Source organism: Lissotriton vulgaris, chromosome 4_1 (assembly GCF_964263255.1).
Source record: "Lissotriton vulgaris chromosome 4_1, aLisVul1.2, whole genome shotgun sequence".
NCBI classification, from domain to species: Eukaryota; Metazoa; Chordata; class Amphibia; order Caudata; family Salamandridae; genus Lissotriton; species Lissotriton vulgaris.
The window spans coordinates 1656921903-1656947527 of record NC_141691.1 but is presented as its reverse complement, the minus strand read 5'-3'; the positions used below and the strand labels follow the sequence as shown (position 1 = coordinate 1656947527).

General features: G+C 51.1%; 1 protein-coding gene across 1 annotated transcript in view; it reads left to right on the top strand.

Moving 5' to 3' along the window:
* The window catches only part of LOC147724364 (uncharacterized), a 350577-nt gene that overhangs the window by 110105 nt on the left and 214847 nt on the right, over positions 1-25625 (top strand). Inside the window, exon 3 of the mRNA XM_086965924.1 lies at positions 7908-7997. Within this exon, the coding sequence (XP_086822050.1) occupies positions 7908-7997 (90 nt within the window). The remainder of the gene's footprint in view (positions 1-7907; positions 7998-25625) is intronic.

Here is a 25625-nt window from a genome sequence, read left to right as displayed (position 1 = left end):
TTGTAAAAAGGCAAAAACATTAGCCTTTTTATTGAAAGGCAAAAACATTAGCCTTTTTATTGAAAGATTTGCCAACCTTGCCCACTAATCTTGGGAAATGTGGTGAGGAAACCTATTCTTAATTTCTAGGTTTCTAGGTTCCACTAGAGGTGATGATCCATCCTCGTGCATTATACAATTGTGCGCAAAAAGCTGTGCTGCTGCGTCTTACAGTGCCAAACATACTTGTTACTGTAATGAGTTGTTTTACATCGGATCTTTTCTTTGATAGGTTTGTCTATTATTTATATAATTGTGTATGTATTCCTTTTTATTCATTAAAACACATTTCTGCTCTTCATTGACAAATAGATCAGTAACACAGCCATGCTATCCTATACTATGTCTTAGCGCCTACAGGCATTGTTTGAATCACCGACTGGTGTAATTGTTTGAATTAATTGTTAGATTTGAATTTATTGTCGTTATGTTTAAGTTTTTGCATTTTCCAGTTTTTTATGTGTTTATTAACATTTATTCATGAGTGTTGGACAGGCCACGTGAAGGGCCGCTCCCCCTCTGCCCGACCAGGCCCGAGCCCGGTCCCTCAAGTGTCACACACCACCACTTCACGTTTTCCGTCCCCTCCGGGACCCTTGCCTCTGAACATATCGACCTCGTGGGCCCGATCCACTACTGGCCCGCGCGCCCAGCCTGGGCGCCATCTTGGACACTCCGCCACGAGGCCGCGTGGCCCCCGATCGACCCCAACCCTGGACCTGGCCAGGCCTCAGACATCCCGGCACCACCATCCACCCAGGAGGTGAGCGGACTACTTGGCAGGTCAATGGGAGAAAGAGGTGTCGATGGTTCTCCCCCGCCAGGTGCCGCTCGCCCACAACCTCCCCGGGCGCTGGCTCCACCCCCCTGCTGGGTGTCTGGACCCCTTCATCCCGGACCCCCCAACCTCCAAGTGCGAGGGTCCGGACATCAAAGGGCACCAGCCCTATAACTGGGGCAGCTCCAGAGCAGGAAGGCAGTTGTATCCTGGAGTCGAGAGACGCAGTGAAGAACTCATCCTTGACGGACTACTGGCGCTGCCGTAGCCCTGCCTTGCGAACCATCGTCCTGCCTGCTGGCGCTGCCGCAACCTTCGTAACCTTCATCGTCGTCGGGACCTGCTGGCGTGGCCGCGGACCGTTTGTAACCACCATCTTCATCGGGACCTGCTGGCTCTGCCGCGGACCGTCGCTTCCTTCATCCATCTCGGGACCTGCTGGCTCCGCCGCGGCCCGATCATCTAGAACGCCGAGCTCGAGGATTGAGAGCTATTTTCATCTATTGGTAACAAGACTGTCCCGCTACCCTTTTCCCAATCCAGAGACCAGAATCGAGGGGACCCCTGAGTCCAGACCTCCTTGTATCATTTTACCGTACCTAAAGAATTGCTGATAAAGTATCGTTGAACCTTATCCTGGTGTGGTGTCCGTCTGTGGGGGGGAAGTTACTTGTCTGTACGATCGCTGGAGACGGCTCTCCCCGGAGACCTCTCCCCTTATCCTCGGCCGACCCTCCCGGTCCGTCTAACATTGGTGGCCAGCGGCGCGATCCGAATCACCGCATAATCGTACAGAGAGTAGCTCACCCCACGACGAAATCACGATGACAACCAAAGAAAGCGGATCCACCGAGAAATTTCAGATGGAGAAATTGGACGAGTACAGCCATCGTGAACTAAAACAATTCTGCATCGAACTAGGTATCGCTACCACCGGTCTAAGTACCAAAGACGATTTCAAGCATGCCCTAGAGTCCTGGCCAGAAACCGGGGCCGTGGGAACCACCGACCAAAACATCGCAGCAGTAGAAAAAAACACCACGGCCCCCGAGGAGCGAAGAACGGGTCTCTCGCAAGACGAGATCCAGGAACGAGAAAGAACACGACTACATGAACTAGAAATGGCCCGGCTCAAAATGGATGTTGAACTTAAATTGGCCGAACAAAAACTAAGCTTAGAGCACCTGCGTCTCCGAGAAGAAAGAGAGGAAAAACAGAGACAAAGGGAGCTCGAGGAAAAGAGGCTGGCGTATGAACACGAGCGCAAACTAGCTGAGATAGACTTACGCAAGCAGAACAAAGAATTAGGGGTGCCCGAGCAACCCCGCGACCCAGGGGCAACAGAGAAAAAGGTACACATCCCCAAGGATGTCGTTCGAGAATACTTCCGAGAGGACGACATCCAGCAATGGTTCAAGGCCTACGAAATCGCTATGACCGCCCACCGGATCGATCGAAGCGACTGGGGAGCCGGTCTATGGGGGAGATTCCTCAATGAGGGCCGCGATGCCCTGCTACAGCTCCCGGACCATCAGATGACCTCCTATGACCACATGAAAGCTGCCCTCCTCACCCGCTATGGGCTCACACCCGAGATGTACCGTCAGAGGTTCCGAGACTGCACCCGCATCCCGGGTACAACTTGGGTGGACTACGTGAACTATTTTAGCCGAGCCTTCGAGGGCTGGATCAAAGGAAGCAATGTCACAACTTACGAACAACTCTTCAATCTCATGGTGTGGGAGCATCTATCAAACAATTGCTTCATTGAGCTCCGGCAGCACCTCCTCGACAGCAAATTGACTGATCCACGGCAGCTCGCAGCCGAGGCTGACCGGTGGGAAATCACCAGAGTGGGCCGAAATGGATCCTATGAACAGAACCGGAACAACAACGGTCAGCAACGTCCCCGAGGAGGAGGAGGGGGCCAAGGGCGAGGAAGAGACAACGCTCCGGTCGCCCCCGCTACCAGCACCACTCCCCCGGCCAACCGGGGCAGCACCCCGGCGCGACCGGGATACAGAGCCAATGTCACGTGTCACCGATGCCAACGAGTCGGCCACTATGCAAACGACCCAAATTGCCCACAGTACCAGAGCCCAAGACCCCGCCAAGTGGCCGCTGCTGCCCTAGGGGAAGAACAGATCTCCGAGGAGCAGGAAGAATATGAACAGGAGCATCAAGAATGGGAGGCAGCCGCCATGACTTTAGCATGCTTAGGGGGGGAAGACATGGTCCCGCGGGTCCCCCTACCCGCTAACACCCGGAAGTACAGCCAATGGGTGAGCATCAATGGACGCCAGGCCGAAGCCCTCCGTGACACCGGGGCCAGTGTAACAGCCGTCCGCTGTCACCTGGTGACCCCAGAACAGTTCATCCCAAACATTCTCTGCCCTGTCCGTTCAGCCGATAACTCGGAAAGCCTGTGTCGGATGGCCTGCGTCCCTTTCGAATGGGGAGGGGTCTCCGGCATGTTGAAAGTAACGGTCCGAGATGATGCTTACGTAGACTGTCTCCTGGGAAATGACCTTGAAAGCTCTCCCTGGGCAGCCGTAGAACGAAGAGAACACCTGGGGATGTTGGGCGTCCCGGACTGGGCGTGCGTCACCACCCGGTCCATGGCCGCCCGTGCCAATCCCCGACAAGAGGAACCCGAATGGCCGGCGCCTCCTCCCCCGGTCGCCCCAGTCGAAGACACCGACCGTGCCGTCCCCCCAGAACCAGCTCAACCTCCGGACCTCGCTGGCCTCGACCAGTGGCATCAAGAGGGGGGGCCCACACAGGAACAGTTTCGCCAAGAGCAAAAGACCTGTCCCTCCCTCGAGGGACTCCGCCAACAAGCCCTCGCCCAGAGCGCAGGGGATACCTCCGGAACACATTGGATCTACTGGGACAATGATCTGCTATACAGCGAACAAAGGATCGCGGAGTTGGGGGCCAGCCGAGTGCTAGTGGTGCCCCTCCGTTTTAGAGACTTCTTGCTAAACCTGGCCCACGATGTCCCCCTGGCTGGACACCTGGGTCAGGATAAAACCTACAGCCGCCTAGTAACCCACTTCTTCTGGCCCAAAATGAGGAATGATGTACTCCAGCATTGCCGATCTTGCCCCACGTGCCAAGCCAGTGGAAAGAGCGGCCGCAAACTAAAAGCCCCCCTGCAACCATTTCCCGTGGTCACCACCCCGTTCGAGAGGGTCGGGATAGACATTGTGGGGCCCCTGGACCCCCGTACAAAACAAGGACATCGGTTCATCCTGGTACTGGTGGACCACGCCACCCGCTACCCCGAGGCTGTTCCCCTGCGAACTGTGACAGCCCCGGTGGTCGGCCGGGCCCTGATGGGGATCTTCTCCCGTGTGGGCTTCCCCCGAGAAGTCGTCAGCGACAGAGGCACAAACTTTATTTCCAAATATATGAAGTCCCTCTGGCAACAGTGTGGGGTCACCTACCGATTCACGACCCCCTATCACCCTCAAGGAAACGGACTCGTTGAGCGGTTCAACCGCACGCTCAAAGGGATGATTGGGGGGTTGGAAGAGCCCCTCCGTCGCCCGTGGGATGTGCTGCTGCCGTGCCTCCTCTTCGCATATCGAGAAGTCCCCCAGAAGTCCCTCGGCTTCAGCCCGTTTGAGTTATTGTATGGACACCCCGTACGGGGGCCTCTCAGTCTAGTCAAGGAAGGCTGGGAAATGCCCCCTCTAAAGAACCCTCCAGATGTCTTCAAATACCTCCTAACCCTCCGCAACCAGACCCGACGGTTCAGAGAGCTGGCAAAAGCAAACTTGGAGGCCAGTCAAGAGGACATGAAAAAGTGGTATGACCAAAATGCCTCCTCCATCGAATTTGAACCCGGACAACAGGTATGGGTGATGTCCCCCACCGAACCCTGCGCCCTGCAAGACAAGTGGACGGGGCCCTTCAAAGTAGTCGAGCGCGAGGGTCCTGTCACCTATCTCATCGACATGGAGTCTTCGCGGAACCCCCTCCGAGTCCTCCACGCTAATAGGCTGAAACCCCACTTTGTGCGTTCAGAACTCAGCCTCCTGATGGCCACAGACAATGGAGCCGAAGAAGACTCCGAACCCCTCCCTGACCTCCTACGGACTCGGGAGAAAGATGGCTCCGTGGATGGGGTCCGACTCTCGGAGGCCCTCACCCTGGACCAACGCCAAGAGTGTCGAGACCTTCTGTTGCAGTTCGCCGGCCTGTTTTCCCTCACCCCAGGTGTCACTTCCTGGTGTGTGCCCGACGTGGACACGGGGGACAGCCCCCCTATCCGCCACCGGGCCTACCAGATCGGGTACGGGCCTGCATCCAGGAAGAAGTAACCAAAATGCTCACCCTCGGGGTCATTGAGCCCTCAGACAGCCCCTGGGCCAGCCCAGTAGTACTGGTCCCCAAAGCAGCCACTCCCGGCACCACACCGGAACTCCGGTTCTGCGTCGACTACCGGGGCTTGAATGCGGTCACCAGAACGGACGCACACCCCATCCCCCGCGCCGACGAGTTAATTGACCGCCTGGGAGCTGCCCGCTACCTCAGTGTTTTCGACCTGACGGCGGGCTACTGGCAGATCGGCCTCACACCCCGGGCCCAAGAGCGATCTGCATTTTCCACTCCTGATGGCCATTATCATTTCAAGGTCATGCCCTTCGGCATGAAGAATGCTCCAGCAACATTTCAGCGGCTAGTCAACCAGGTCTTGGCCGGGCTCGAAGGATTCAGCGCCGCCTACCTAGACGACATCGCTGTGTACAGCCACCATTGGTCCGACCACCTCCACCACCTCCGAGCGGTGCTACAGGCCCTTCAGCAAGCTGGCCTCACGATCAAGGCCAGCAAATGCCAAATTGGTCAGGGGTCCGTAACCTACCTCGGACACCAGGTGGGAAGCGGCCTGGTGGCCCCGCTGCAGCTCAAGATTGCCGCCATCCAGTCCTGGCAGCCCCCCATCACACAGACCGAGGTACGCGCCTTTCTGGGACTCACGGGCTATTACAGACGGTTCGTGAAAGACTATGGTACCATAGTGGGGCCCCTCACAGAGCTCACGTCCAAAAATCAACCCAAGAAGGTCAACTGGACCCCAGATTGTCAAACAGCCTTCGAACAACTGAAGGCCGCCATGTGCTCCGCCCCTGTGCTCCAGGCCCCCGACTACAGCCGGGAATTCGTCGTCCAGACGGATGCCTCCGACCACGGCATTGGGGCGGTCCTGTCTCAATTGAACACCGAAGGCCTTGATCAGCCAGTGGCCTTCATCAGCAGGCGACTCCTACCTCGAGAACAACGCTGGAGCACCATCGAGAGGGAGGCCTTCGCCGTGGTATGGGCCCTCAAAAAGCTCCGGCCCTACCTCTTTGGCACACACTTCCGGGTGCAGACCGACCATCGACCCCTGCAGTGGCTGATGCAGATGCGGGGGGAGAACCCAAAATTACTACGTTGGTCCATCTCCCTACATGGGATGGACTTCACTGTTGAACACCGGCCTGGGCCAGATCACGCCAACGCAGATGGCCTGTCCCGGTTTTTCCGCCTCGACGAGGAGAGTCCCCAAGAGGATGGGTGACTCTCCCCGCCTTCAGCTGGGGGGGACGCATGTTGGACAGGCCACGTGAAGGGCCGCTCCCCCTCTGCCCGACCAGGCCCGAGCCCGGTCCCTCAAGTGTCACACACCACCACTTCACGTTTTCCGTCCCCTCCGGGACCCTTGCCTCTGAACATATCGACCTCGTGGGCCCGATCCACTACTGGCCCGCGCGCCCAGCCTGGGCGCCATCTTGGACACTCCGCCACGAGGCCGCGTGGCCCCCGATCGACCCCAACCCTGGACCTGGCCAGGCCTCAGACATCCCGGCACCACCATCCACCCAGGAGGTGAGCGGACTACTTGGCAGGTCAATGGGAGAAAGAGGTGTCGATGGTTCTCCCCCGCCAGGTGCCGCTCGCCCACAACCTCCCCGGGCGCTGGCTCCACCCCCCTGCTGGGTGTCTGGACCCCTTCATCCCGGACCCCCCAACCTCCAAGTGCGAGGGTCCGGACATCAAAGGGCACCAGCCCTATAACTGGGGCAGCTCCAGAGCAGGAAGGCAGTTGTATCCTGGAGTCGAGAGACGCAGTGAAGAACTCATCCTTGACGGACTACTGGCGCTGCCGTAGCCCTGCCTTGCGAACCATCGTCCTGCCTGCTGGCGCTGCCGCAACCTTCGTAACCTTCATCGTCGTCGGGACCTGCTGGCGTGGCCGCGGACCGTTTGTAACCACCATCTTCATCGGGACCTGCTGGCTCCGCCGCGGACCGTCGCTTCCTTCATCCATCTCGGGACCTGCTGGCTCCGCCGCGGCCCGATCATCTAGAACGCCGAGCTCGAGGATTGAGAGCTATTTTCATCTATTGGTAACAAGACTGTCCCGCTACCCTTTTCCCAATCCAGAGACCAGAATCGAGGGGACCCCTGAGTCCAGACCTCCTTGTATCATTTTACCGTACCTAAAGAATTGCTGATAAAGTATCGTTGAACCTTATCCTGGTGTGGTGTCCGTCTGTGGGGGGGAAGTTACTTGTCTGTACGATCGCTGGAGACGGCTCTACCCGGAGACCTCTCCCCTTATCCTCGGCCGACCCTCCCGGTCCGTCTAACAATGAGGAATGTATAAATGAATGAAATGTGTATTCTTTTCATGCTTCAAAAAAATGAAAGGATGTTTGAAATTAAGTTGAATTAATACAACTGTGAAAGTAAAATGCAATGACGTGATGTGTTGTATTTCCAAATCTGCATGAGTAACTAGCAGTTCCAAAACTGGTGGCCAGGTAATTCTTTTTGAAAAAATATTGCACGTCCTACCGGGCCCCCAAAACGGACGTAACCCCTATAGTTTAAAAATAAAATCCTATACAAAGAGACAGCGCCTATTGCTGCCCTGTGGATTAGTGACCTGGGTCATTGTCAGATACTTGATACTGATTGTAAGAGTTGTCACCCTGCCTGTCACCATAAAAGAAACCCTTTGGTTGTAGCAAAAGCAAATGTTCTAGAAGAGCTTCATTGCCCTAACCCAATGTACTGTTCAATTTTCCCTTAGGAGTATGACATCTCTTACCACCATCGAAACTGAGTACATTAAGAACCTCCAGAAACAGGTGTACCTGCTTGAACTCGAAACATCATTTTTATATCCTTTATAGATAATCTACGACTTAAAATAAAACCCTTCTTTCTCTTTGTTAATGTTTGTTTGTTAATGTTTGCGAATGGCTGGATTGTTTTAATGTGTGTAAGATCTCGGTAATTGTTATTTTTTTCTCCAAGTTGCTTTTCCTCCAATAAATGCTATTTTGTACCTTCTGCTGCATGTATTTATCGTATTATTCTCCATGGAGGTCGGGTTTCCTTTCTCATCACTGACCTTTTCGGGGTGATTATTATTATGAAATCAGAATTGTAGTCAGTAGATTAGATTTTTGTTTCTTCATATATTTCCACAACTTGTTCATGACAGAGGTAACTTACGACTCTTAATCGTTATCCTTCTATACTGGTGATCTATCACTCCATTGCCAAGTTTTTGGAACATCATGTTTCTGTCCACCTGAGTTCACGCTTAGAGAATAATAATAAGAATAATAATAATAGAGGTGCCTGTAATGCCCACAGCTGCTTTACCACGAAGCGTCCTAGCGCTGAGCTCCAAACTCCCGCAGTTCGCATATGCACCAGTTCCAGTAGAATTAGCTCAGACTAAACAGCCAGGTTTTTTTTCTCCAGAAGTGGGATTCTGAGGGGGGCCTTACAAACTGAAAGAGAGAGCTAACTCCAGACTTTAGGCACTAGATAGCTAAAAGAGCTACCTGTAACATCCTGGGCCCAGGGCCCACATGCTGCTAAATCATGGACATGAACACCGTTTGTATGGAACTGCAACTGGCCTGAAACCGTACACTCAGGCCCCTTTTATTGACAGGGTCTCCTGATTGGTGACGCCTGTGGTGGGTGGATGTTCAGGGTGAATGAAACACTGGAATGTATCCAGCCGAATACTACATCCCTCCCAAATTTCAATGAAAAGAAACAAACAAAAGTCCAAACTGTAAGAAAACAAATAAGCAAAAACCACCACTTGGAGGGCTTTCCTTGCTGGCTGTCATGGGACCATGTGGAACAGTGAGAAGAGCCCCCAGTTTCCAAGATCAGACTGTCGAAGCCGGGGAACTAACACACAACGCTGCCACCCAGCGGTCAATTAGAAGCAACACACCCTCCTGCAGCTGCATCAAGCAGGTACAACACGCCACAATTTTAAAGCACGTTCAGGCTCGGCAAGGACAAGATAGGGGAGGGGAGGGGGGGGGGGGGGCAGCCCGGTCTACACGCACCCCCAAAGAAAACAGTCACCCACACTGTGGCATCAGACTCACGTATCCCACACTGCCAAGCACACCTCGCTGCTGGTGTCTGGGAGCATCACCCCTGCATCTACCTGCACCACACCCACAGGAACACTGCAAGGCATTGGTGAGTGTCAAGGTGAGGGAAGAGACGCCCACAGTGATTCCGCCTCAAGGTAGCGAGACAAGACATTATAGTGTGGAGGACAGTGCTGCCCCATCACAGAAGTGTCACACTTCAAGACACACCAGCCGCTCGCTGCATGGCACCGAAGAAGTAGCAAAACCTCTGCGAAGATCTGCCAGCACAAGCAGCTATCATGAGATGGGGTCCAACCAAGGGCCCAGGATTACCACAGCGCAGGAACTCACCAAGACGTACAGGGCAGCGAAGCCCAGCAAGCCCCAAGAGAAGCACACGAAGGCCGGGTGCACTGCTTCCCACCCCAGCCGGCTGCCTAGACTGTCGAAGAAAAGGACTGGGGCACATCACTGAGTGCCCCCAGGAAGCCCAACGCTTCTCCAGCCCAGACATGCACCGACCAGACTCAAGCAACAGTTAGACACAAGCCTCAAGGGAAGAGCCCCGGCGCCCAGAAGCCAGCAGCACCACTGCTCCTATGAGAAACTCTGCCGGAGAACAGAATGATAATGAAGCCCAAGGAGCCTATACCTTGAGTGGAGAGTTCCAGCATGCATCGTCTGCAAAAACCTCTAGTAAGTAAAGGCAGAACCCGCCATGGGTAGCCTACCACCTCCTTGACCCCGGCGATGGCCCGGTGAGCGGGACAATCACTGCAAAAGGAGTGCTACGGTGGCTTCACATGAGCTGCGCAAAGGCGTCGTTGAGGAACTGCCAACGGATTCACAGCCAAATCGCTCACGTAGCCTCTAAGGGTGGTGTCGTTGTCTGGGCGTCGTCACCGTCTGGACCCGTGTTCTGCGCCTTCCTCTGGTGATCTTGTGGGTGACCAGTCTCCCGCATTGACCTTCGTGTTTTCTGCGCCTGACGTGAAGCTGCAGCCGACACATCTCTCCTACTCAGACTCCCTTCGCACAGGAACTCCACCGAGGCCTTTGTCCCCTGGACTGCCACATGACCACGTGGGCTGTGCGGGCCATTGCATAGGCCACTCTTAGGGGTCACTGCAGAACTCTCAACAGGACCACGGCCAAGACTTGTGCAGTCCCCAAGGGCGGATCTTCCAATGGCCAGGTGTGCTCGACTTCGGCAGGTGGTTGGTTGACGCGGTGCACAGAAGGGTCCTGGGTGATCCGCCTCATTGACCTCCGGATCTTTGGGGCTTGTGTGGATTCACTCGGTTGGTGCGATGCTTCTTGGCGATGATGCACCTGGATGGTGATAACAGAATTCTGCTTGTCTTCAGTGGGCAGACAGGCAGCGATCTTCTGTCGGGGTGACCTTAGGGAGGGAGGAGGACTTGAGGGACTTTGTGGCACCGCTCTGTTGTCTGCGGGCAGGTGCACTGCGAGGTGTGGTGCTGTCGATATCAAGCAGCCAGTGACAGGTGAGAGGAAAGTCAAACTGCAGAGCGTGGTGCCAGGACGCAGATCGCGCTTGCTAGTGGCTTCCGGTAGGTCCTCCTGTGGAGCTGTCTCCAATGACGTCCCTGCACCCCGGTGGCTGGCTTGTGTGGATGAACACCTTCCTCAGTGCTGGTGTGAGTCCTTGGTCCTGTCACTCTTCTCTGTTTCATCGTGCGTGCCTGTGGTGGTTGTCTGCCCTGTGGCATCATGCCACTGTTCTTCCCTCCTTTGCGGAGCGGCGTCGTGCCACGCTCTTCTCCTTCTTCCGACCAGGTTCTTCCTTGGATGTGGCATTCGTGTCACATGGACATCTCACTGGTCATGTCACTTTCCTTTTCTTTTGCAGACTTGTTGCAGGCCTGTCCTGTCAGTAGGACTTGCAGGAACTTCTTGCGCCTGGAGGCTCTTAGCCTTCTGGATGTAGGCCAGCATGACACCAGTGGATCTAAGGCTCCACAGTGGAGCATACGTATTGATAAAGGAGTGAAAGTAGAGTGAGCCATTATTCATAAAAGCCTTTCAACAGTAGCACAGGGCTTTAAAAGAAAGGATCTGCTTTACTGGAAGCTAATGCTGCTTGGATAGCACGGTCTCATACAGGCTCGTTTAGGGAGGTTCAGCAGCAGACGCACCCCCGAATGCTGCACTTGTTCGAGTACCTTCATACGATTTCATGACACAACACATTGTAATAGTCCAGCCTAGACATAATTAAGGCTTGGACCACTGTTACCTTTGCAGGTTCTGGTAGGAAGCAGAAGATTATTTTGAGGGTCTTTAAAATCCCGAAGCATTTCCTAGCAAGGGCCGTGATTTGGCTGTCGAAGGACAGCTTCTCATCTAACAAAATGCCCAGGTTTTTAACCTTAGGATTGGGGATGGGTATGGGACCAAGAGTTTCAGGCCACCAGGCGTTCAACCAAATGCTAGGCTATTTACCCGGATCCAGATCTTGGTCTTCCTCATTTAGCTTAAGGCAGTTTAAATCCATCCGTGAGGCAACCTCTGCAAGGCAGGAACGTAGCGAGGAAGCCATGCGGGCAGAGTTCTGCGAGAGGGTGATGATGAGCTGTGTCATCAGGGTACGTGATCACTGTGTGAAGCCATGGCATTCGATGACCTCAGCTGGGGGCACATTTATGTATTAAATAAAGTTGCACTCAGGGAGGAGCCCTGAGGCACTCCCTGATGGAGAGGAAGCCCGTTGGAGTGATAAGGTTTTTGAAGCACCTGAAAGATGCACTTCCCCAGCAAGGCTTTACAGCCAACACCACATTTCCACCAGCGTTCGATCAAGATGTTATAGGACACGGTATGGAATGTTGGGCACAGGGTCAAGACTGATTTGCATATGGCTGGGTTCAAACTGGAATGGCCTGGGGAGCAAAAAAAGATGGATTTAGGCACAGATATCTGTACTGAGGTGAATGTATGGCATTCTGTCCATCAATTGTTGTTTTTGCACTGTATGGAACGTGAGATCCAGCATTAGAAGTGCTACAATGTCACCTGTGTCCAGAAATGTGCGAATGGATTCTGTGGCTAGTAGCAAGGCAGACTCTGTACTATAAGAGGGACGAAAGCCTCACTGCCTCCTATGGAGTAGATCATTGGCCTCAATAAACTTGGAGAGCTGCATTCACAGGCATACATAAACATATAACTGCTTGCAGCCACACTGCACAGCACTACATACCAACGATATAGGCCAACTTTGCTCATGCTACTAAATTCTTGACAAAGGCAATTACCTGTCACCACTAAGAGGGTAGCACTTTGGGCACCCCTCCATGTACAATAAAACCGCAATCCGGACACTGATGGCGCAGACTACTTTATGGACTACTTTATGGGAGGGCATGTGGCGGGGGCAGGTAGCAGGCCTGGATGACTTCCAGGAATTGGATTGGAAAGGGATTATCACACTAGGCGACATGTGAAGCAAAGACCACATTGTTTCCTTTGACCATCTTAAAGCAAAAGACAACCTTCATAACTTGCAGTGCTTCAAGTACCTATAAGTGCGACACGCCCTTGAAACGTACAAAGAGTTACTTACGCACGTCCCTGAATCCAACTTCCTGGAGACAAAATTGACGATGGGGCCATTGGGTTGACACGGAATCTTCCAAATATACAGAGTCTTTCTTAACACCCCAGACCCCCCTCCTAAGGCTCAGAGGGAGATGTACGACTGATCTGGGGGAACCTAATGATGAGGATTTGAGAGAAGCAAAATTGGGCATGCATACTCTGACCATCCCCTTCAATCTCTTAATTCAATTTTAATACTTTTACTATATATATATATATAATACAGCCTGGACAGGTACTGAATGGTGGGGCACACAAGCTCATAAAGTTGCACATGATGTGGCAATCCTGTAGGGTCCTCCTATAACATTATCTGGGCCTGTCCCATCATAAAAAACCTATTGAGTCTCACTTAACCCAAGATCACACGTGCGCTTCGCAAATGGCCGAATTAAACTTCAAATTCGTTCTTCTGGGGATAATGGAAGGTTGGGCAGATACTACACACCACAGATCATTTGCAGGTACTGTGTATCTTGTTGCCAAGCTGTACATTGCCCTGTAATGAAGGTACCTAAATCCTCCTTTATTGTCTGTCTGGCGTAAAGGTATAAACTTCTGCTGTAAAGCCAAAAAGGAGATACATAAATGGAGAGGCTGTACCTCTCTGTACCAAAAGGCATTAAAAATGTAGGGGGCATGGGAGCCATAGAGCCGGTATACTTTTCATTGATACTATGCTGCCCCAGCAGATCTGCAGGGATGTCATCTACTTAGGGCTTGGATGAAAGGGAATCTGTTGCTCAAGAACATTACAATAATTTGATCCAGTACCTGAATGCATGTAACCTTGTACTGTTGAAATATGCCTACAATATAAAAGCAATTAAAAGAATTATAAAAAATAAGACCACAGTCCGTGAGACAGGCCTATGTCATGGTGCACATGTATGATCCATGTTCGCCCATGACAACAAAAATCAGCACCAGGAATCCAGACATCATTGCAGCTGGGCTTTTAAGGCAGGGATGCATGCCCATCACCATGCAAGGGACTTTTCTGTCCCAGCTGCTATTGAAATGATTTTTCAAAAAGAAGATTCCTACTTGCAAAAAATTGTCTTTGGCTCTAAAAATTGTTTTTATGACTTGCTTAGTTTTGATTGGTAAATTAGTGACACTTTTGTTGGGTATACATCGGAAGATAAAGGTGATTTATATTGTAATAATGCTTCAAACTTTAGTAAATTAGATCACAGAAATGTTTCTGTTGCAAATTTTAGGGAAAAAACTTATGTTAGTTTGCTTCAATATAAGAGAGATTTTGAACATTACTAATTGCTATGTCTGTACTTACCTGACTGAACTCACCAAGATATCCAACCACCCTTTCAACCGACAGTTTTAGAGAATCAAGGGAACCCTTTAGGTAATCAAGGATCCGGGGTATAGTATATAACAAGCAACAGTGGTCCTTTCGGCTCAATGGCGCACACCACACAGCGCCATTGAGCCGGAAGGATGCCAGGAGGTCCCATCCAGGACATTAAGCCCTTATTGAATTTTCCAGGATCAGGCAACCTGCCGAATTACCGTTTGTTTTCACCTACTTTCACCTGAATTCCCGTACCAGAGGGGAGCCATTCTTACTTCTGAGCACTTGCTCATCGCACAAGAATTAAATTACCCGGCTGTACTCCTCTTGGTTGCCGCTTTCACCCTGATCGCCGCTTGAAACAGCTGATGCCACGCACATCCAATGCGCCTTCGTATTGTCTGAGAACATTCACTCTTCAACAGGCATCTAATACTCCTTGCCTTGAACCCATCACCTTGCATCTCCACCGATCCCTTGAGCAGTGCCCCGGCTTTGCATGATCAGGCAATCTATTTGAGTCCTGATGATGATCCTTCATTGTACATAGGATCGAAACGCCGTTGACTGTTTATGTAGTGACGCATAAATTGTCATTGAAATGTGTAAACTACGTGAGGCTAGCTAGTTGAACTTTTTATTCTATTACTAGCGCCTCCTTTCTTGAATTGCCTGAAAAATCTTTTCCCCTGTTTTGTCATTTATGTTTTATATACTGGATAAAGGACTGTATCCCACTTTGTAACTGTTTGCTTTATATTTTGTCTTAACCTTAAACATTGATTAAATCAGTGTCCGGCTGGACACTTGCTTACTTATAGTACAGATTGTTTTATATAATTGCATCTTTTTCGTAAATTGTTTATATTAAGGACCACTGTTGCTTGTTATACCCTTTCAACCGAGCCAAGGCTCGGTTCAACCCAAGGCCTTTAGAGAAAGAGACTCAAAATGTTTTTTAGGGACCCTCACACACCCTATGGAGTCATGGTTCATCATCAGATCTCACTCAGGTCCATATAAACCAGGGTGGGGTCAAACGTTTCTCAGGGAGCACTTTCGACATTTCTTCTGACGGGGTCTATAAAAATATGGATAAAAATACTTAAATGTTACCACAATTTTCCTATTTTTTGGATGTTATTACCGCTACAACCTATCTCTTTGGCAACATGTTTCAACCCTTTCTAAAGGCCTGTGTAGGTCCCAGGATTTCATCAGTACTTAATTCGCAGTACCCTGTAATTTATATCTATTGTTCTATTGTCAGGGTTGCGTTGTCCTTATTTTCTAAGGTCCATGTCATACTGTGGACAACACACACTGTGCAAGAATCTAAAGCTTTCTTCCGGTATGCAGGTCATAAGGTAAGGCCTGTTATCATCATGTCCCTCAGCGATTCAGAATCAAAAAGGAGATGATATCATTAAGAATGATATTATCATTATTTATACAATGGTTACATGAGCGCAACAAACATTGCATGCCACAGAACATTCTTGCATACTTCAAAATGCAAGCATGGCTCAAGTAAAAAAGTAAAGACCTCTTGCATTTGGAATTCAAAAGAAACAATACTCGGACAAACATTACAATCCATGTAGCACTATGAATTACACTAAATTTAGAGCATTGAAACAAATATATACATTAAACTCGATATGGAAAATAGTTTGTTTGTAGTGCAGAGCTACTGATGACCAAAAGGTTTAGAATGTAACAATTTATTCCTAACACAAGTGGAACATGAAATAACATATTCTTGAGCATCAGAATATACTGTGTAGAGTGTCAAAGAACAAACCTAATGTATTCGTAAATCCTCTGTGGCCTGAAATAGCAGAGGCATGACACATTATCATTGCAGTCCTTTTGCAATTCCTTAATAGGGATCAAAAAGGCTTGCTGACTGAAATAAAATTCACCATGTCATGTCATTTTCAGATGAAGGTCCTCCTATCTTTAGGATCCTTTTGTTCTTGAGTTTCCTTAACTTTTTCCAAAAGGACAGAACAATTCCAGTCAAACGAACAGATGCTATTATTGGCTGGTCAGAAGTAAGGGGAGATTCTGGATAATGGAATGGTATGGCAAAGGCCAATAAATTATTTGAGCCAAGACTATAGGTTATCACAAAAACATACTGAGCAAAGTAAAAAGCCCTCCTGGATTAATGATTATTGTTGCATTGCAGATTTCACAGATATTGTAAATTCCTATAATCAGTTTAAATTAGAAAAGTTCCTTTAGTGTCAATCTATAAATGTTTCCAGACGGCAGTTTCCTGCCGCTAAAGATGCGATAATCTTAACTCCGTTCTTGAAATATACGCCCCATCGATCTTTGACAGAAAAACAGAGTAAAAAGGCTCGGAGGGAGTAAACTGGGGAGAAGCAGTAAGAGAGAATTTGTAAATCAAGAATTGGACTTCAGTGAGAAAACTAAGCAAAACTCACGTTATTCCTTGTGCATCCATTAAGTGCTTGGAATTTAAATCTGAAGTTCTGAATTTTTTTCACCACACCCTTTGAGTACATTCCACGGTTCTCGAAAAATCCAGGAAGAGGAAGACACTGAAAATACACTCTAGGGCATATTAGCAAGAACCTCTTTCAAATTATCGCAGTTTTAGCGGCAGGAAACTGCTGCTAAAACAGCGATAATGGACTTGCTTATATGCGTTATAGAATTCCAATACAAGCCCAGGTTAGAGGTACAGGACATCTAACCTGGACTTCTATTGGAATTCTATAGAGCACATTATCAAGCCCATTATCGCCGTTTTAGCGGCGCGATAATCTTAACGAGGTTCTTGTTAATATGCCCCCCTGTTTCCCTTATCTTCTACTACATCCATTCCCCTGTACTCCACCCTCTGTAATAATAAACAGAACTCCAGGCCACAGGCTGACTCTGGGTTTAAAGATTCAGAAATGGCAGCCTCTAATATAACTGCAGCTGGTGCAGGGCAGATGGGCCCACTTTCACATCTGAGCCCTCCCCAGGCTACTCCACTAGTAGATATGTTCCTGCATGGAATGCAGCGAGATAGGATGCACGCCTGAGAAGATCCCACGAGGCCCAGCAAACCTGTGTTAATATCAAATTAAAAATGATATTCAGGGTCTGAATCACTATGAATTAAATGAAGTAACAATTTCTGATTCCTGAAGTTAAAAACTACTCCACCTTCCTGCAAACAAAGAGGAAGAAATTAGAACCAACAGAAGCTCTTGCGGGTGCAACAATCAGTACCTTTCCTGCATATTAAGATGTGTGGTAGATCCTGGTGAGCAGGCCACTTCTAGCCGAGACAAACAGGAAGTTGCCTGTCTGGTCCATCAGCAGCGCCGTCATCGTTGGTGTGCTTGGCGGGCTCTAGAGCTGCATGGAGGGGAAGGGGAAGTGGCTGAAAGAGTTGACCCTTCAGCCAACATGACCTGCTGTGGCATGCAAGTTTCACTGGTAAAATGAACGCCCCCTGCTCCATTCCTCGTCGTTATTTCTATAGAATCCAGACAGGCATCCAGATACTAGTGAAGGGAGACCACGGTCAGTCCTTAGTGTTTATAGATGATCTATAACATGACCAGCTGCTCCTCGAGTCTTATGTTTTCCAACGATTCATTTGGCAATGCGCCTGCCCGCCCTGGATACCCGTGGCCCCTTTCTTTCACCCTCGCTTTCAAGCTTGAAGTCAGAAGAGGGTTTTTTGCGTTGCAATTCTTTTATTGTAGCACAGTAGCATTGAATATGCAATAACAGGAGGAGGCCTCCTCTGACACCTGCATGCAATAGGGAGTAACCATAGCAATGCAAAGATGTGTTCAGAAACACCAGCTCATGAGAGCGTAAATAGCTTTTCGCATCTGCTATATACTAACATGGGAATACAGTGGTTTAAGGAAGTGCACAGAAGGTTTATAACAAAGGTAGGTGAGGGGGCTAACTGGGAGAATAGATGCGATACCACAAGCTGCTATTTCTAAGTTTGGTACACGCGACAAAAGGGGGGATGAGCTGAGCGGCCTCGTAACCAATGCCTGGGGTTGTCTGGTTGATGAGGCACCGAGACACCAGGTTAGCAGCCCATTGGAGTGTTGGAGTGGTCATCAATTACCCTTATGTTCCCTGTTACTTCTATTGCAGATGCTGCAGATTTTAAGTGGGGGAGTGTCAGACCCGAGTGCTGTGGCATGTCAGTGTAATCCGTGAGGAGGGCATCGTGGATGGGCGAGGGGGGCCGTATGCACAGAGCATGCCGTGGGGGCTGTAGTGATGCTGGTATTAGATGTATATCATTGTCTGACTAGAGACAGGGGGGGTGTCAGTACTAGATGCATGGTGATATTGATGTATGAGGAGAGAGGGCAGTTCCTAAGAGAGCCACACAAAGGGGGTCTCACTTCTCAGTATCCACTGTTCCTGGTCTGGGGTTACTCGCGGTGGATCCCCCGCAATGTTCCAGGGTCCCCGTGTGGTGGTGCCATGTGGGGTGGGAGGGGTGGATGGACTCGAGGCGAGACTAGAGAGAAAGAAAAAAAGGGGGGAATGGGAGAGAGAGAGCTTCTGGCCAGAAGAATGGGAGGGAGAGGGTAGCGGGGGCTACAGGTTCAGGTCATACAATAGGTGCAAGCTCCAGTTGAGATGGAGGGGGGAGAGAAGGACTAGTACAGCAGTTAGAGAGTAATGGTGTGGAGGAGGAGAAGGTGGGAAAGGGAAGGATGTGTGCAGGCGGAATGTAATGTAGATGTGTGTGTGTCAGTCATGAAGGTTGGGCGTGGGGAGCTTGAGAGACAGGGAAGGGGGAGGGAGAGGGCAAGTATTGGTCAGTGTGGGCAGCTAGCGCAGGAGGATTGCTCTGGTGAGTGAAGTGAAGTAGAGTAGGGCGGGGGCAGACGCAATACCCAGGGAGAGTATGAAATGCTGAGTGTCATGAGTCAGCTGTGGGGGGGGATGGGGTCAAGGTCTCCTGCTGCGTGGGCATCCATGGCGTACTCCTCCATTCGTAGGAAGGGAGCCCAGACATGTAAAAACAGATCAGACTAGTCCTGTAGGTTGTAAGTAATTCGCTTGTGGGAGGCGGTATTTATCATTGCCACCAACCAGGCCTCCTGTGAAGGCGGTGTCGGTGACCTCCATTGCCGCAGGATACAAATTTTCGCTGTGCAACCGCTGTGTAAAAGAGTCGGCCTCGTGCCCGTGAAAGCTCTGGCGAGTGTTGCAAGTCGTGGAGTATAATAGTGGTGTGGGTGAGCGGCAGATGGAGGGGCATAGAGGTGCTCAGAGTCTGGCCCACATAGGACCAGAAGGTCTGCACCGATGGACACTCGCAAATAATATGCGCTGTATCACAACGTGTATCTGCACATCTCCAACAGCTCCAGCGTGAGAGCAGACCGACACTATGTAGTTTCATCGGAGTCCAGTGCCAGTCATGCAGGACCTTGAGAAGGCAGAATTTCAGATGCACCTCCCTTGTGCCCTTATCCAGGGTCTCAAGTACATCTGCCCACTCATCTTCTTCATAGGAGATTGACAGCTGTGTTTGCCATTTGGCATTAAGAGCCTTCAACGGGGGTTGTGTGAAGAGGTGGGAGGAGCAGCTCCATAGAATCCGGACACAACTCCTTTCTATTTCCCCCACATGTGGAGGTATGTTACCACCGGTGAGCTTGACAAGGTCCAGGGGTGCAGGCCTAGAATTTTTTTCATACAGTGCTGCAATCGGACATACCTCCAAGATTGCGATGCACGAAGGCCGAACTCTTCTCTCAACTGTGTGAACGTTTTGAATTCACCAGCAATGAGGAGTTGGTCAATGGTGTGGATGCCCGCTAACTTCCATTGGGGCCAAGACTGACTCAGCCCGGCGATGCCCACGTTCCCCCATGGGGGCCTTCACATGAAGTCTAGGATTGGATCCCAGCAGGCGGTGTGCTTGGTGCCAGGCCCTGTGCATGGCTGTTAGTACCGGATGGGCGGAATGTTGTCGACATATCCCTGTTCCATATAGGGCAGAGAGGCTTGCCTCAGTTGCTAGAAAGTGATGTTCGACATGTATCCAGTATGGCGTGTCGGGAGTATGCAGCAACATGTACGCCAGCTGAGAAAGTTGGAGGGCAAGAGCATAGTGCTCTACCGAAGGAAGGCCAAGTCCTCCGCTGGTGCGCCAGGCCTAGAGTTTTGGCGTGGCCAGGTGGGTGTTCGACGTGCCCCACACAAAGGTCTTGATCATGGAATCTATGAGGGCAGTGTGGTAAGGGGCACCTGTATGGGGAGCATGCCGAGAGTGTAAAAAAAGTACGGGAGCGTAACCATTCGCACTGCCTGCACTCTGCCCGACCTGGAAAGCCCCAGCACTTTACATTTCTCGAAGTCCTGTTGCATCTCGGTGATCAATGGGTTCAGATTATCCAAGGCCATAACAGCCATGCCTTTGTTCACCAAGATGCCAGAATATTTGAGCCCCAAGGGTTGCCAATGGAAGGGGAGCCCATGTATGGCCACATTAGTAGCACCCTCAGATATGGGGAGTGCTTCACTTTTGCCCCAGTTTAGTTTGTAACCAGAAAAGGAAGAGAAAGTATTGATGATTTGGAGATGGGATAGTAAGGAGAGGTGCAAATCCATATAGAGGTAGATTTGTGACATTAGCTGAGTTACGTATGGTGGCCGCCAGGGGTTCCATGGGCAGGAGAAAGAGAAGCAGGGATAGAAGACATCCCTGGCGAGTCCCTCTTCGAAACAGGAATGGGTCCGATACAAAGCCCCCGTAGCTGACCTGTGCTGTGGGGTTATCATAGATCAGTTGTACCTTGGCGATGAACGAGTCTCCCAGGCCGAAATGCTCCATTACCATGAAAAGATATTTCCATTCGATACAATTGAACATATGGCAGGTAAGGCCATGGCAGCAACTTGTTGACGGAGCTGAGCCACTAGGAGCCTCCCTGTTTTTTCCCATTGCTCGTTGTGCCTCCCTTTCTTCCTCTGTAGAGCGTATTCTGCTTTGAAGGTGAAGAGGCTGTTGAGTGCCATCCAGGCTTGTTCCAATGCTTTGCGGTGGTGTAGGGTAGGTGTTGCCGAGTAGAGGTGGGTGTAGGTCTTGATATCGAGCTCCAACTCCGTCTGTCTGGTAGCGGCCTGTCTATTTGCTTGTGCTGCATGCCTAATGAGTTGGCCCCTGATGGTGGCTTTTGCTGTGGCCCATAGAGTTCTGCCTGAGTTTACTGATCCACATTTCTCAGAAAGATATGCTTTGAGGTGCGCTTGTAATTAAGCTTTGCCTTTAGGTGTCCGATGCAGCTGAATATTCATCCGCCAGGTTTTACAGCCAGGCCAACCCTATTTCCAGTAGTATGAGGACCGGGGAGTGGTCGGAGAGTGACGCCTCCAGTATGTTAGACTCTCGGCTTAGTTGCACCACTCCGTGTGACATAAGGAAATAGTTGAGTAGAGAGAGTGCGCTGTGAGTAGGGGAGGTGAAGGTGTATTCCCTATCCACAGGATGACTAATCAACAGTGATCCACCAGTCCATTGTCTTCTAGCACGTTGTTCATCACAGCCCTGCCTGCTGCATTGCCCCTGTCCAAGGGTCCCGTTCTGTCCAAGAATGGGTCTCTCACTAAATTCCAGTCTCCGGCAATGAGGTACTGCGAGGGGCCTATTTCCACCAGAAGGCGGTTTAATTGAAGGAGGAACAACTTTTTTGCTCCTGTAGGAGAGTAGTTCGAGCCGACCAGACATGATGGTCCCCTAGTCTCAGTTTGGCGAATACATAATTGCCTTCTGTGTCTGACCATGGCTTGGTCACCGTGACCGGGAGGGATTTGCATAGCAGAATCGCCACATAGCACTGGCGTGGCGGTCCCACATCAGGGGCTTCCCCGTTATGCGCACTGCTGTGAATTACTTTCCCCACCCAGTCCCTACGTTTGTCAGATTCTAAGGCATCAAGATGGGTTTCATGCAGCAGTGCCACATCAACCTGCTGGGAATGTAGGTAGGAGAGCATTTTTTTCCTCTTCATGTAATGCTTGAGGCCATGGACGTTCCAAGTGAAGGCAGGTAAGGGATGAGTAGCACAAATGGTGTAGGTCGGGGTGAGTAGAGGAGGAGAGGGGTACGCTAGGGAACGGGGAGGACTGTTTGTGTGGGGTCAGCAGAGCATGAGGCAGTGTGGGCAGATTGAGTCCATGCAGTGTATAACTGTGGCGTAATGTTGAAGACTCTGTGTTAGGGAAGGGGATGACTGTAGGAAATGGAAGGGAAGCCCGAAGATCTGCGTAAGTGAAAGGGAGCAGACAGATATATAGGATAGTTAATTAAAAGGGAAGAAAATAGGACAGGTAAAACAAAGGAGATATACGGAAACTCACAAGCGAGGGGGGAGGTATTCAGTAAAGGGTGTGGGTATTGCAGAACCCCCTGGCACATGACAGAGGTAGTATGATCCTGCGGGCTTAGGAAATGTGATAGGGGAAGTGTCGCCTTATTGATGGAGTAGAGAAAAGAAGGGCAAATCAAAGGAAAAGAGGGTGGATTGAATGCGGGAGGGCGTACCTAGATGTCAAAAGCCTGACGCGTATGAAACAGGAAGAGTAAGGGGAAGGGAGAAGAAGCAGGGACCGGGTGGCTACAATTAGCCTAGTCACATCAGGGCCACAAGAACCCCCTGCCCCAACATACCCAAACCCGCAAATAACACACAGACACAAGTGTTAAGTTTGGGAAAAGTTGCTGCAGGTTTATTACATACAACATATGTAATGATGGTGGGTTATCTCACGGGCGATCCAAGGGCAGGCCGCATTCTCGCCACCTGCCCGCCTGTTGAGCCAATCAGCACAGTGGCGAACCACCCAACTGCTGCACAATTATTATAATTACACTACTCACGCCCCTTGCGGGGCGTGTCCAGGCAAACCCACGGTGGCACAGGCCCGCAACCGCCCGAAGGACTACTGGGGCGCCGACACGAGTTCCTGTACCTCCCATGAGGTTCAAGGTTAGGCTCTGGCACCCCTATGTGCCCGCTGAAGTACAGTGTTGCACCTCTCTGCTTCCGTATCGCCCAGTAACTCCGCCTGCAATGAAAAAGGAACACATTAAAACTCCCCCAGGAGCCCCCCTCAAACAGACACTCTGGGTTCGAGAAAGGGCGGGAAAAGAGTGTCCCGAAGCTGCAGCGCCACGTCTGGAGTGGCAAAGAGGCCTCCACAATGGCGCTGGGGAGTAATGTACCCCCCAAAGCTCCTCCTAGCCGCCCCGGACGTGCGTCAGCGACCCGCCTACTTCCTACCGGGCGACGCCTGCCCTGGTGAGGAGTGGCTGGCCACATGAGTGGGTGGGGGCAGCCCTCTGTGACTAGGGGCCCGCCCTCCTTATGGCCACCGGGTGGCCTTGGGCAAGCACAGAGCAGCGCAGTGTTAGGGACACTAAGCTTTCTACCGTGGGTCTAAGCGCAGAGTTGCTCGCTCTGAGGGTAGGGTCCTTCGAGGGGGCAGGGCATTGTCTAGATCTGGTCTCAAGAATGGCAAGGCAAGGCAGCCTGTGGGCAGCCTCTGCTAATAATAATAATGAAGCGGCGAAGGAAGGGAGCCGGGCAGCAGAGGGTGGGCCCAGACCGTCCCATGTTAATCAGAGTGTGTGTTCAGGGTGGGGCAGCGGGACGTCGCTCCAACCGGTATCAGACTAAAGGAAGAAAATAGTTGGTAGCGTATATCAGGCTAAGCATGTCAGTCATAAACATGAACAACAAAATCTGCAGTGTAATTCGTAACAACAATAAACATCAATGGATACCATATGCAGCTTATAAACGTATACATTTGTTCAACAGGAAATGTAATATTTGCGATACTCAGCTGTCCGACATCTGGCGGCCTCTTCTCTTCGTAGGAAGGTGCCCACTCTGCAAACTGCCACCAGCTCCTGCACCAACACAAATATAGGGGCCCCTCCAGAGGTTGTTCCCCTTCAATCCACACCTGAAACGGGCTTTAGGGGAGAGCGAGATTTGTCCCTCTGCTGTTTGTGTATAAAGGCTGCAATAATTTGGAGAGCTGAGACCTTATCCTCCTGGATACGGGCCATTCTCTCATGGTCTCGACCACGATTCCAGGAGCCCCTGGTGATTTGCCAGCTGCCATCCAGTGCTTGAGAGAGGGAAACATTACAGGCCTGTTCCAGAACGCAGTGTTGACTATCCATGCCCTGGGAGTCCAGACTGTCCAAAAACAGGCGTAGGTCCTTCAGGTTGTAGAAATCCTTTGAGTCTCCATCTTTGGTAATACGGAAGTGAGCGGGTTCGAAAAGACCATACTTGATACTCATTTGCCGTAGTCGGGGTCTGAGAGAGAGGAATGCCTTGCAGCGGTCGTTCGTTTCCCTGGAGAAGTCTGCGGCCAGGTGGATGTCGTTCCCTCGTATGCGAATGGACCTTGGGTGTGTGCTATGGTAATCATCTGCCTCACTTGCTCGTGGCAGAGAAGGCAAGCAATGATGGGTCGAGGGCGTGCTGCCGGATCTTTGCGCGGGGGGCCAAGACAGTGGGCGCGCTGCAGCTCCAGCAGGGGGTCGAAGGTGACGCCCAGGAGTGCCAGGAGGGTGTCTCTTAGAGAAAGAGGAGTGCCAGATCCTTGTCATGGATTGCATCTAGACATCCCTCCACTGTGGATATCCTGTAATCTAGCCCCTCCGCACACGCATGGAACCTGCTGTATCCGCCCTGATTGACTCTGTCTCCTCCGCCAGTGTTGATATGGTAGTGCCCATCCCTTCCAGCCGCCAGCCGACAGCTGAGATTTCCTGTAGGATACGATCCATGGTGGCTCCTTGGGAGGAAGTAGGCAGAGACTGAGTGAGACCACCCGAATTCGGGGCGCGCCCTTCTTAGCCATGTGGCAGGGTTGTTTGAGTGCTTCTGTAAAAAGAAGTTGCCAGGAGGTCTTGTTCCAGGGCTTGTTGGTGGACCTTCGCCACTATGCGTGCGGTGGCCCTCTTTGTTGGTAAGCCAATACAGTGGGTGACAGAAAGAAAGCAGAGCAGTGCCATTGATGCCCCAACAGCAGGCTATGGATATAGAGATTGGGCAGGTACCGCATAATGATCCAAAAGCGTGAGGAGGTGTACTGCCTGCTGCGGGTTCAGTGTTTGGGGTCTCCCAGTTCTCCGCATGAGGGTCCCAGAGATATTCCACCAATCCGATTAGCTGCCCAGACTGTTAGGGTGGAGGGGGGTCTACGTGTTCTCCAGGATCTCTAGAGGTGTCGGATATAGGGTCTCCTCTACACACCTGCAAGCGCAGCACTCTGAAAGTAAGGGTCAGAGGTTGGAGCTAACGTATCCCTCCGCCTATGGCCCTCTGGCACCGAGGATGTCCAATCTTGAAATGGCTAGGGTCATAATGGCAGCCACATACCGGGCCTATGTGCAGATCTCCTGTGCCCTGGT